Genomic DNA, 13,600 nt, shown 5'->3' with positions numbered 1-13,600 from the left:
TCATAGATAGCAGTGAGGTAGTCAGCCTTAGGAGCCGGCCGCCCTTTATCCCCAGGAAGAATCGTGGTACTCATTTTTGTTAGAGGCCGAATCGACCCTAGGGACAGATTTTTAATTCACTTCGTAGGGGGTGGAGTCCAACTGGGTCCACTCGGCACGGCGGCCACTGATTGGCCTATTGTAGCCTGCCCCGGGTAATTATGATGATGAAGAATTTGGTGGAATGAAGATTGGCAAGGAAAACCAAAATACTCGGAGAAAACCCACCCCAGCGCCACTTTGTCCACCACAAATCTCACTTGGCCAGATCCGGGATCGAACCCGGGCCGCAGCAGTGGGAAGCCAGCGACTAACCGCTTGAGCTATGGTGCCCCAACTTCAGGGCCATAGTGCGGTTGGAAGGAATAAGTCAATTGAAAAGTCCAATGACCTTATCGGGAATAGAACCCGCGACCTTCCGGCTTGTAGCAACAAATTACCCTGCCGCGTTCCCCCCTTAAGTCATGGTCTTCTGTGTTATTACACGAAGAAGCTTGGTAAGCGATGATTGTTAACACCTACAAGACTACACAGTTTCACAACTCAGAAGACGGTAGCATAAGTTTTCATTTCCTTGGAAACTTCAAATCAAAATGAAGTATTATTTTAATTAGCGTCGAAGAAGTTACAACGCTTCAAAGTTGGCAACAGATATCCACCAGACAACCTATCACCTGAGGTAGTTACGAAAGCAAGCAGACAGCAGCACAACGTGTGAGATACAGAGGTCAAAATGGTCAACAGGGAAACGCTCTGTTTTGAGAAATATTGAGTGAGCTTAAAAGAAGTTTTAATAAAATTTTAGTCAGCAGAATATTAGGTGAGCAAGAAGCAATGTGATAGTATTTGGGGGGGGGGACAAACGGAAATGATATACGATTAAAACAAATTCATGGAATAACATTTCAAGATCTTTATAGATTCTAACAAAATCTCGAAATATAATTATCATAACAGTGATTTATAGAAGAGTGGTGAAGCAGAGTTCAAGCTTATAAACTATAACTGTGAAATGGCTTTTTGTATCAGTTAAAGATTTTAGCTGCCTGATGTCAGATTAGGCCTAGAATGTGCACAGAAACTAGATGCTACGTAAGCTGTTGGAGTGACTGTGTATGAACTGTTGAGGACGACGAGTGATCCTGGATATTATGGGTGAGCACTGATTATGGTCCGTAGCGCCGAAATGCAACTGTAGAAATAAAAATGAAATCTTAATAAGCCTTACTGGTGTATGTAGATTCTAAAGACTTCCGGCGATGGTGTATAACACACAGAATTACTGGACGTTACACGACGTTTCGGAAATTGAATCTGTTTCCGTCCTCAGGTGAAGAAGGGGGTCCAACTTCGTAGGTAACTTCTTCCCCCTTCACCTGAGGATGGAAACAGATTCAATTTCCAAAACGGTGTGTTTTCTGTTCTCTAGAATACCGGATGACGGAAAATGTCCAAAAATCAAGTAATTCTGCATCTTACTGGTGTGCATTATTATAAGTTAACATAAGTTATGTCAGACACGAAGAGAAATTGGTTCAGTTAAATGGAAAGAGAATAAATTGAAATTTCCCCAACGATTATTAAAACAAAGACCGCCTCTGTGGTCTAGTGGTCAGAGTTCCTGGCTATAGAGCCCGAGGTCCCGAGTTCGATTCACGGAGCTACCAAATTTTCTGACAGGTAGTGGGTCTGGAACGGGGTCCCCTCAGCCTCGTGAGGATAATTGAGAAGCTATTTCTAGGAAAAACCGGCTCCGGTCTAGAAAACCGAAATTAACGGCCGTGGGATTTCTTAGTGCTGACCACGCCACACCCTCTATCTGCTAAAGTTGGCACTAACCTCGTAGACAAGCGGCGGTCCCTCGGTCGGTATAGTTCGCTTGCGGACTAAAACCACGGAGTGTTAATTTTTGATGAATATAAACACAAAACAACTTTAGCTCTTCACAATTTTGATAGGATAAGAAGTACTTAGGCAATTTTTGTATGTACCGAAAATACTCGCATCCATAATACTGCCTCAGATGTTCACTTTCCTTTAAAATCTTCGTGACCGAATCTAGTGAAACATTTCTGGTAGGAACATGAAAGTTGTTATGGTTGTGGGATAGACCTAAGAATTTTATTTCCAACACTTTTAGTACCAATATGGATACCACGCATGCTTGCAAGAACCCGAAATAAACGGTACTTTTACGGGTCTCGTCTGATATGCATATAAACAACTCCGTACCTCGAGTCCGCAAGCGAACTATACCGACCGAGCACCCGCCGCTTGCCGGCGGCGAAGTAAGTGCTAACTTTTGCCGATAGATGGTGTCGCGCGGTCAGCGCAACGGATTCCCACGGCCGTTATTCTCGGTTTTCTAGACCGGATCCTCTAATTCCTTGAAATAGCTCCTCAGTTATCCTCACGAGGCTGACTGGACACCGTTCCAGACCCACTACTTCTCAGAAAATCTGTTAGCTCCGGGATCGAACCCGCGACCTCTGAATCTGTAACCAGGAACTCTGACCACTAGATCACAGAAGGGGTCAGTCTGATATGCATTATGTGTAAAAACTGCAGAAATTAACAACCCCGCCCCGCGATTTAGGATTTACTGTGAGATGAACTCGAGGAAATGTAAATGGCTTCTGATCTGATTGCTTCCGTGTTGTTACAGAATGGTGTCCCTCGGAAACAGTCGGCCTGAGGGGACACTGCTACAGTCAGAATGCTGCTGTGAATTTGAGCTGGAAGGAAGCAACTGCCGCCTGCAAGGAGACGGGAGGTGCGTTGGCCGGCTTTCCTCTAGGGAGATTCCGATATAATCTCCCGAACTTCGGTAAGTGTTCGTACATATCACAGCACTTCTCACCTGGGAACGACGGAGGTCGTGGAATTTTTAAGGGCGGAAATATTCAGGGAACAAGTCCTCCGGGAGGGACTTCAAGCCGTGGGTCCCGTGTCGTAGATTTACGGCACGTAAAAGATCCTCATGTCTCTAGGAGACCTCTGAGCAAAATTAGATAAAAAGTTTTCCGCCCAAGTAGTTTCCAATGCCTCCGGTAGATGGGGAAGTATCGGGTACCACTGCCAGTAGAGGGGCCGAACTCGCTGGCTGAACGGAGCTGATAGCGGGCACCAGTACCGGAAGGGTATGGTGACTGGTAGACTATCAAAGGGGGATGTACAATAGATCAACAACTGGTCGCGGTGCATGGGGAAACCCACCCCCTCCAATAATGAATGAATGAACGAACGGCACCGCTGACCTAATACTCAATTCGAAGTGATAACAATTGCAGGGATATGCATTTTGAGATTTTCACAGTGGTTGAAGTGTTGAAGAGGATGAATCTTGTAGATTAAGACAGCATGTTCCTTCCGAAACGTCGGTATCCGTATACATGACTACACAGATACACTACCTGGGAAACAAGACATTGAACTGCAGGCCAAGGCTATAGCTGCAAAATTCATGACATGTAATGTCAACTGTGAAGTTTTTCCGCAGTTCGGGATAAATCAGTAACAAGTTATCTGACGAAATATTTTCAGTATATGGACCGAGAATTGATATCGGCCCCCAAAATACAAAGTAAGATCTTACCATAATTAGACAAGATATTAATTTATTTTAGGAACCGGGATAGCGTAGTCGGTATAGCTACTGGCTATGGGCTGAACAGGGGCTCTATGTTACAAGCCGGAAGGTCGCGGGTTCTAGTCCCGATGAGGTGGATATTTTCAATTTACCTAATCCTTCCAGCAGCATTATGGCCCTGAGGTCGACTCAGCCTCTAACAGAAATGAGTACCAGCAATCATCCTGCGGGTAAATGGAGGCCGGCGCGTAAGGTTGACAACCTTACCGCCATCTGTGAGTCGATTGTCTAGAAAATGTGGGAGCCTCGACATCTCACAGCCCTATGAGCTTCATTGGACGACCAATAGGTAGGACAGAGAGTCCCGGTAGGCTCAAGAATTTTCACTTCTCAAATCGTCTAGACCGACTCTAGGGTCCACCCAACCTCCTACGCAATGGGTATCAGGGGCTCTTTTCCAGAGTTAAAACGACCGGGACGTGAAGCTGACCAATCACCTCCAACTAGTGCTGAGGCCAAGAAAAGATGGATCTATACATTCACCCTCCCATATATCTTAATGGCGTAGTGCTTAATTAGATAAGCACAGGGACAATTTTATCTCTTTTTTTTTACTAATTTATTTTAAAACTAGTGGCTTCTCTCTCTGTCTTCTTTTTCTCCGTACCTTCTTCCAGTGCAGAGCTCAGTAACATGTGTAATGATATTACGTTTGTTCCACCGTTCCTTTGCCGCGTTTAATGGACAGACGGGCAGAGAGCCGACAAGAAGAATACGCAATTAAAGGGTCCTGTTGCTGCACCCCGTAGAGGCGAGGAGGTGGATCCGTGTTAGAAACCACAGACCATTAGAAGACAAAATGTGTAACGTATCAAATGCATTGCTTATGCCCTCGGAGTTTAATATTGACAGAAAATGTTCAGTGTTCGTGATTATGGAGTTTTATTTTAAAGCAACATGCGTTACTTAATATATCGCAAATAAATAAGTGTAAACGTTCTAACAAGCTTACAATATTATATTTAAGCATCCTGTTGCACTCCATACGCTACGTGATACAGACTCCGTCTTCAGTGCAAACGATAGATTATAGGTCTTTCGTTTTGCTCTCCTTTACACACCACATGTTTCGGCCATAAACGGCCATCATCAGGTGTATTACTCACGTATCTGTCACACTGTACTTAGTTTAACATTTAAAATTTAAAAACACAGGTCTTCCTGATTGTTCCTTTTGTCATTATTACCAAAATCTACTTCGTTGATGTCTTTGTTATTTACACACGTCAGTTTTGATTTCTCTGAATTAGCACTTACAAAATCTTAAGTTCTAATTTTAAAAGCTTTTCAATTTTGCTCTAAATTTTAAAATTTATGATAAAGATAAATTAATTTCATTAATTAATCCAATATTAACAGCTGTACCTGGAGCCTTTTCTATACGGATGGCTCAGTCGGTATAGCGATTGCCTACGTGCTGCACTACCGAGGAATCGAATTTCAATTCCTGGAAAAGACTTTCTTTTCTCCACAGCGTCCAGACGCGCTCTGAGGCCCACTCAGCCCCAGAGTGTATCGGGGATCTTTCCCCAGGAGTAAATCGACAGGAGCATGAAAGTGACCACTCACCTCCAACTAGTACCGAGGTTAAGAATTCGTAGATCTGTACATCTACTCCCCCATATGTATTTATGGCGCAGTGCTATTTAATTAAGTACAAAGACAAATTTACTCGTACTTCCACCGAGATCCCTTGTTTCCAAATGGTTTTACAACGTCGATAAGACCTTATCCTCTGATTAAGTCATTGCAGTCTTCCTTCTGTTGGTGGCGTGGATGTACACGTATTCTGTTGCTAAGTCCGGAGAGTGGTCTTGTAAAATCTCCCCGGAACCAGGAAATCGGGACCACTCAAATCTGTCTCGCCTTCTCTGTCGCCCAGCACGCCAATACGGAGGGGACATCGCACTCAGACTGATATAGCTGTACTTCAGAGGCTCATTGCAGTCTTCCTTCTGTTGGTGGCGTGGATGTACACGTATTCTGTTGCTAAGTCCGGAGAGTGGTCTTGTAAAATCTCCCCGGAACCAGGAAATCGGGACCACTCAAATCTGTCTCGTCTTCTCTGTCGCCAATACGGAGGGGACATCGCACACAGACTGATACATCTGTACTTCAGCGGCTCTGCCCACATTGACCGTAATCATGGGGACGGACCATGTCCTCAGGCTTCCTTACCTTTGGGGAAACCGTACAGATTATGACCGCTTAGTACTTTACATGTTATGAATGATCTCAGAAATTGATATCAGCACCATCTGTGTTGGTTTATAAACCGTGTTCTAAGGTGGTCTAGTCTGTGGGTTAATGGTCACAGTTCCTGGCTACAGATTCAGAGGTCCGGGTTCGATTCCCGGCGTTACCAGATTTTCTGAGAAGTAGTGGGTCAGGAACGGGGTCATCTCAAGCCTCGCGACGATAATTGAGGAGCTATTTCAAGGAAAAGCGGCTCCGGTCTAGAAAACCGAAATTAACGGCTGTATATTCGTTGCGCTGACCATGCGACACCCTCTATCCGCTAAAGTTGGCACTAACTTCGCTGACAAGCGGCGGTCGCTCGGTCGGTATAGTTCGTGTACGGATTAAAACCACGGAGTTTGTTTGTTTTTTGTTTGTTCTAAGGTAATTGATTATAACGTCTATACTTGCCTGATATAGAATTTCCTAAGTTTAATCCTAGTCCCATTGGTCAGTTATCGCTGTCAACATGAAAGCTAAATGAAATTTTCGGGCGGCGGCCATATTGTTGTTTCACATTATACAAAAAGGATCATGTTAGGAGTTAAACTTGTCCAGATATCTCGTAGTACAATCACGTCTATGTGTGTGACTACAGACGGGGTATGTATTGGTGAGTGGATTTATTGACCACTTACACCATTCGGAACTACAAGTAGTTACAGTGCCATTGCTGATCTCCACAATTTACAGATAACCACAGCATCCGCTAAATCCTTTTTCCAACCTGGTATGTCTCTATCAGCCGTTTCCTGGCAATGGCTTTAATAGTGGAGATTCTTCAGCTTCCCGCACTCAGGTTCTCTTTTCACAGCTTCCCATGCATAACTGAACTCTCAACTGACAAATAATTGGGTGCCTCAGTTGTCTTCTAGAATAACTCTTTTACATAGACCGAGTGGAAGACACCGTTTTCAACAGTCACTTAAACGTTATGTTTGGCCGCGCCATAGCTCAAGCGGTTAGTCGCTGGTTTCCCACCGCGGCGGCCCGGTTTCGATCCCGGGTCTGGTCAAGTAGGGTTTGTGATGAACAAAGTGGCACTGGAGCAGGTTTTCTCCGAGTACTTCGGTTTCCCCTGCCAATCTTCATTCCACCAATTGCTCCACATTCACCCTCACCTATCATCTGGGGCTGGTACAATAAGCCAGAAGTGGCCGCAGTACAAGGGACTTAGTCCCACCCCACTAGCAATAGAAAGAAATAAATATTATGTTCGAATTCACTGTCGTGGGAACGTCTTTACCGATCCGTTGCCTAGAAATGGGTTGCACAACACCGTTGTTTCTTCGCCTATTGCACAGCAACGGCTGTCCACGCTACAGTACATTAATTCAAATCCCTTTGTTCGGTGATAGTGACTCCCAACCACATAATTTAATGCTTTATTACAACTTATATTTTTACTGGCAACTGTGGAGATTTATAAAATGAGGGAAGCTGTGACAGTCAGGGCATGTAGCACCCAGGTAGAGAAGATATATATGTATAGGATCCTTGTAGGAAAGACATAAGGGAAGAGACAAATAGGAAGACCTTAACAAGGTGGGACGGTTAATCTGACTCAGTATAGAGTCCAGTGGCAGGCTGTAGTGAACACGACAACTAATCTTCGGATTCCATAAAATGTTGGGAAATTCTTGAATAACTAACCGACTGGCGGCTTCTCAAGGAGTCACCTCCATGGAGTCAGTCAGTCAGTCAGTTTTTTAATTCGCTTAGTGGGGGGTGGAATTCAGCTGGGTCCACCCGGCACGGCGGCCACTGATTCTACCACTATTCTACCTGCCCCGGGTGATTATGATGATGGAGAATTTGGTGGAATGAAGATTGGCAGGGAAAACCTAAGTGCTCGAAGAATACCTGCCCCAGCGCCACTTTGTCCACCACAAATCCCACTTGACCAGACACGGGATCGAACCCGGTCCGCCGCGGTTGGAAGCCGGCGACTAACAGCTTGAGCTATGGCTCGGCCTTAGTTAGCGTTTGTAGGGAATTACAAAGTTTCAAATTAAACATCTTCTTAAGAGCGTAACATTCATTAAGGACTTGATGAAAATTAATTTTTCTGATTTAAGACCTGATAGGTGAAACATACAATTGGTGTTGGCTTAGACATATATTTCTTCATGCCTTGCTGTTTTTGTTTCTGTCTTTCTTTCATCAATTCTATCTATCTTTCTTTTTTCTTTCTTTACGAAAGGACTGTACAATAGAATGACAGAAAAGACACATACGGAGCAGAAGAGAATCCATTGGTCCTCATTTTAGAACAGACAGAATGTTCTCATTAGCTTTACCTTGTCAATTCATCATTCTTCTGTACACGGTTATCAAACAGAATTATGAAGAGAGCTGACGTTTAAAATTCTTCGTAAAATTAAAAACAAAGCAATTCATCGAACTGACTGATGTAGGTTTGAATTTTAATTAACTCTTTCAAGGGAAGTTTTCCTTCAGCAACAATTTAAGATTTTATTCTAGCCCTTAAGGAACACGTGGCCCTTCCTGCTATTAATAGAAGTCTGCGCTAAGGATAAAAATACTTACTCGTTAGGAAGATAATTACATTTCTCTGGAAAAAAGAAAAAAAGATGAATTACTTTGTGATCGTAATAATGGGTTCATGACCGTTGCTGCACGTGGCTCAGATAGTAACTCATCATTATAAAGGATTAAATGCTATCATAATGTAATAACTCAAGATACTTAGTAATAATCGAGATGTTTATGGAACGAAGTACCGGTATATAAATATTATAAGTCATTACTGTTACTTACTTACTTACTTACTCATGGAGCTGAGCCCTTCTGGAGGAGCCGCCAATTCTACAGCTACTCAAGAATTTACCAGCATTTTATGGAACCCGAAGGTTCATCACCGTGTTCACAAGAGCCCTCCACTGGTCCCTATCCTGAGCCAGATCAATCCAATCCATACCGTCCCATCCTATCTCTCTAAGATCCATTCTAATATTGTCCACCCACCTACGCCTTGGTCTTCCATGTGGTCTCTTTCCTACTGGCATTCCCACCAATATCCTATACGCATTCCTCGTCTTCCCCATTCGTACTACATGACCTGCCCACCTCATCCTCCTTGACTTCATCATTCTAATTATACTTGGAGAAGAGTACAAGTTATGAAGCTCAAGTCATTACTATTAAATATAATATATATTTTGTGACCATATTAAGCGGGTCGCTTTTCACCGCGGAATGGCATGTCCTCAGGCTTCGGAAGGAGAACACGGAATGTAGATTTTGAGGAGGAGAGTTGCGAACATATGTAATAAGCAGTCCCGGGCAGCTGATAAGGGGTGTTCCTCCAGTTTGAGAGTTGGGTGTGGTGCTAGGAACACCTCACCGTCAAAAATAACCTTGTTACGAAATGTTACAAAGGGCCGCGGACTTGGACAAATTTTTTGGATAGACGACCTAAGTTAAAGAAATAGAGATTTGGTAGTTTGTATAGGACAGTTTCGTTCATGAGAGTTGAGAAACAAATATCAAAACACACGTTAGATTTAGTGGGAGTACAGGTCAAATGGGACGGAGGTGGCACCAAACCAGGACGCAAATATACATTTTTATATGGAGGGGAATGACAACCACGAATTAGGTACAGGTTTTTTGGTACATAAGAGAATAATATCAGCAGTTAAGAGGATAGGATGCCATACTGAGGGGACGCTGGTGGGACGTCATTGTTCTGAATGGTCTTGTCCCAACAGAGAATAAAGTTGATGATATTGTCACGCGTTTGCTATGCAACGCGACAAGAAATTATGTGGGTTCTCGGATTTGAACTAATATTTATTGAACAGTCACTTTTACACTCACACTTACAGTTATTCTCCACTTATAGGCAACTTCCTTTAGACGTTTCTTCTTCCAGTCAGCTAAGGACTCTTTCTTGCTAGAGTCGAATACAAACTGAATTCGTCTCTGGCCGACATTAAACTCTTGTAAGGTTCACTCGGACTCAATAGAGAACACCTTGTTGAAGTGTTAATTCTGCCCGGAGTTACGCAACGAACGCGGGAATACGTGTCTGCCTCAACAATTCGTGCGTAGCGGTGGAAACTCCACTGTCAGATTGCTAGCCATTGTATAGCAATGGATATGTTCTGATTCCAAATATTTCGGCCTTAGGCAGCACGCCACAATATGAAGGACAACTTCTACGAAGAACTAGGACGTGTATTAGATACATTCCATAAACATCATATTAAGATTTTGTAAGGAGAATTCAGTGCCGAAGTAAATAGGGAATATATTTTGAAAACAAGAATTGGAAATGGGAGTTTACACAGAATTAGTAATGATAGTAAATTTTGCAACATCCAAAAATTTAATTGTTAGAAGTATAACGTTTCCAATTGGTAACATTCATAAATTTACGTGGACGTATCTTGATAGATAGACTCACAGTCAAATTGACCATATTATGATAGAGAGGAGACGGCATTCAAGAGCATTTGATGTCCGTTCTTTCAGGGGAGCAGATTGTGATAGTGAGACCACAGTCTTATGATCGCAACAATTAGGGAGAGACTGAGAGAGAGTAAAGAAACAACGAACAGATTTCATGTGTAGAGGTTCAACCTCAAGAATTTAAACAAAGGGTAGGATAATGAGCAGTATCGTTTTGAAATCTTATAGGTTGAAAACTTTGGAAAACTTAGACACTGAGGTGGATATTGGCAGAGCTTGGGAACTGTTAGAGAGAATATCGAAATTTCTGCCAAAGAGAGTTTAGTTTATTATGAATTGAAGAAGCATAAGCCATGGTTAGAAGAAAAAGATGCTCAGAATTATCAGAAAAAAATAATCAAGTCAAATTTCAGTAGTTACGGTAACCAATCGATATAAATGGGTATAATGTTAATAATACGAGTATAAGAAGCGAAACCAGCGGGCATTTCAGGAATTAAAAGTGGGAATATCTGAAAGACAAAATTGATGTGCTTGCAACAACAGTAAGAACAAGAAAATTAGAAATCTGTATAGGGGAATAAATGACTTTAAGCGGATTCACCAACCTAGAAGTAACTTTTTTTTTATTGCTAGTGGGGTGGAACTAAGTCCCTTGTACTGCGGCCACTTATGGCCCATTGTACCAGCCCCAGATGATAGGTGAGGGTGATTGTGGAGCAATAGTGGAATGCAGATTGGCAGGGGAAACCAAAGTACTCGGAGAAAACCTGCCCCAGCGCCACTTTTTTCACCACAAATCCCACTTGAGCAGACCCGTGATCGAACCTGGGCCTCTGCGGTGGGAAACCAGCGACTAACCGCTTCAGCTATGGCGCGGCCTTAGAAGTAACTTAGTGAAGGATGAAAATGGTGATCTGCTTGCAGACTCCCACAACATTTTGAATAGGTGGAGGAACTACTTCTGTCAGTTATTGAATGTACAGTGACGTCATGCAGATAGAAATACATACGGTTGAGCCCTTAGTACTTGGTCCTAACCCTTTTGATTTTGAAATTCCTATTGCAAATTTTAAAAGGTATAAATCGCCACATGGTGATCAAATTCCGCCAGAATTGGTTCAAGCAGGAGGTGAAATATTACGTTCTAAGATCCATAAGCTAATTAATTAAATTTGGAATAAGGAAAAATTTCCTGATCAGTGGAAGAAACATGTTATTGTACCAATTCACAAGAAGAGCGATAAAACTGACTGTAGTAATTATCGGGAGATATCACTGCTGTCAACTTCACACAAAATTTTATCCAATATTTTTCTCTCAAAATTAAATTCATATATAGATGGAATTATTGGAGATCATCAGTGTGGGTAATAGATCAACTACTGATCAGATCTTTTACATTCTTGAGATAGTGGAGAAAAAATGGGAGTACAATATGACAGTACATCAGCTATTCATAAATTTCAAGAAAGACTATGTTTCATTTAGGAGGGAAGTATTGTACAATATTCTGATAGAGTTTGGGATACACATGAAACTAGTTAGGCCAAAAATGTGCTTAAATAATGCGTATAGTAAAGTTCGTATAGGTAAGCATTTGTATCAGACGTTTCCCATCCAAAATGTTGAAAACAGGGGGAGGTTTTATAGCCAGTGCTTTTTAACTTTGCTTAAGAATATGCCATTAGGAAGGTCCAGGAAAACCAGGTGGGACTGAAATTGGACTGGATACACATCAGCTGCTGGTCTATGCTGACGATGTGACTCTACTGCGTGATAATATAGATACCATAAAAGAATACAGACACTTTAATTGACGTTAGTAAGGAGGTTGATTTAGAAGCAAACACAGAGAAAACTTAGTATGTGTCCTGTGTCGTCACCAGAATGCAGGACAAAATCGTGACAGAAAAATAGCTAACAGCTCCTTTGAATATGTGGCACAGTTCAAATAACTGGGAACCACAATAAAAATGAAAATTTGATTCATGAGGAAATTAAGAGGCGATTGAACGCGGGTAATGCTTTCTACCATTCAGTCCAGAATCTTCTGGCTTCTCGTCTGCTGTCTAAAAACATAAAAATTAGAATATACAGAAGTACAAGTTTCCTTGTGGTTCTGTGTGGGTGTGAAACTTGGTCTCTAACATTAAAGGAGGAACATAGACTTGGGGTGTTCAAGAGAAGGTGCTGAGTAAAGTACTTGGACCGAAGAGGGGTGAGGTGTTAGGAGGTTGGAGAAAGCTGCATCATTAGGGGTTTCAGGACTTGTACTTGTCGCCAAGTGTAATTAGAATGATGAAGCCAAGGAGGATGAGATGAACTTGGGATGTAGCACGCATGAAAGCGAAGCAGAATGCACCTAGGATTTTGGTAGGAGAACCATATAGAAAGAGACCAGAAGGAAGAACTAGACATAGTTGATTTTATAATATTTAAATGAGTCTTATAAACATAGGATGGGTGTGGTATTGACTAGATTTATCTGGCTCAGGATAGGGACCTGTGGAGGGCTCTTGTGAACACGGCAATGAACCTTCTGGATCCATAAAATATTGAGAAGTTCTTGAGCAGCTGCGCGACTGCAATTTTTTTATGTTATTTACTTTATGGGCATAAAACTATGATCCGCGTATAGATATTCACTCCTGGAATATGACCTCTCATTTGCAATAAATGAAATACAAGCTATGAATTATTACTGTAAATATTTATTATATCTTGATGTTTATTTGTACATATATATACGATGGGGTACCCAAAAGAAACCGAACTATTTTTTTTTGTGGGCAGAGCTTTTGTAGTACCGCGTTTTGCCGCTATGAGCGCATAGAGCTAACATTCCGGAGTCAATAAGCCGACTACCGTTGCTTCAGAAGGTAAGGACTAGTTTCGGCAGAGTTTATAGTGACAACTGTTTTGTGTGATCGTCGTTTTTGCAATGGCCCGAACACATGAAAATGTTGAAAAAATTCATGAAATCATCAAGGAAGATCGACGACGGACAATTGAAGAAATTGTGGAGCTGTCGGGAGTGACTTGGAGCTCAGTTCAGCGAATTTTGACAGAAGATTTGGGAATGAAAAGGGTTGCTGCGAAATTCATGCCACGACTGCTGACTGCTGAACAAAAACAAGGTCGCGTGGAAGCATGCTGTGCTTTGAAAGAAGAGTCCCGAAATGATCAAAACTTTTTTTCAGCGTTTTGCTGATGTTGCTGAGGTGAAGGAAAAAA

General features: G+C 42.3%; 1 protein-coding gene across 3 annotated transcripts in view; it reads left to right on the top strand.

Annotated features, from left to right (window-relative positions):
- Positions 1-718: 718 nt before the first annotated feature.
- LOC111866492 overlaps positions 719-13,600 on the top strand; it is a 122,607-nt gene continuing 109,725 nt past the window's right edge. For all 3 annotated transcript variants that reach the window (XM_023855486.2, XM_023855487.2, XM_023855485.2), the window contains exons 1-2: positions 719-1,194; positions 2,705-2,866. In XM_023855486.2, the coding sequence (XP_023711254.1) occupies positions 1,191-1,194; positions 2,705-2,866 (166 nt within the window). In that variant the 5' untranslated portion in view covers positions 719-1,190. The remainder of the gene's footprint in view (positions 1,195-2,704; positions 2,867-13,600) is intronic.

Source organism: Cryptotermes secundus, unplaced genomic scaffold (assembly GCF_002891405.2).
Source record: "Cryptotermes secundus unplaced genomic scaffold, Csec_1.0 scaffold375, whole genome shotgun sequence".
In the NCBI taxonomy this organism is placed as follows: Eukaryota; Metazoa; Arthropoda; class Insecta; order Blattodea; family Kalotermitidae; genus Cryptotermes; species Cryptotermes secundus.
The sequence above is the reverse complement of the archived record's forward strand: the minus strand, read 5'-3'. Positions and strand labels throughout refer to the sequence as shown.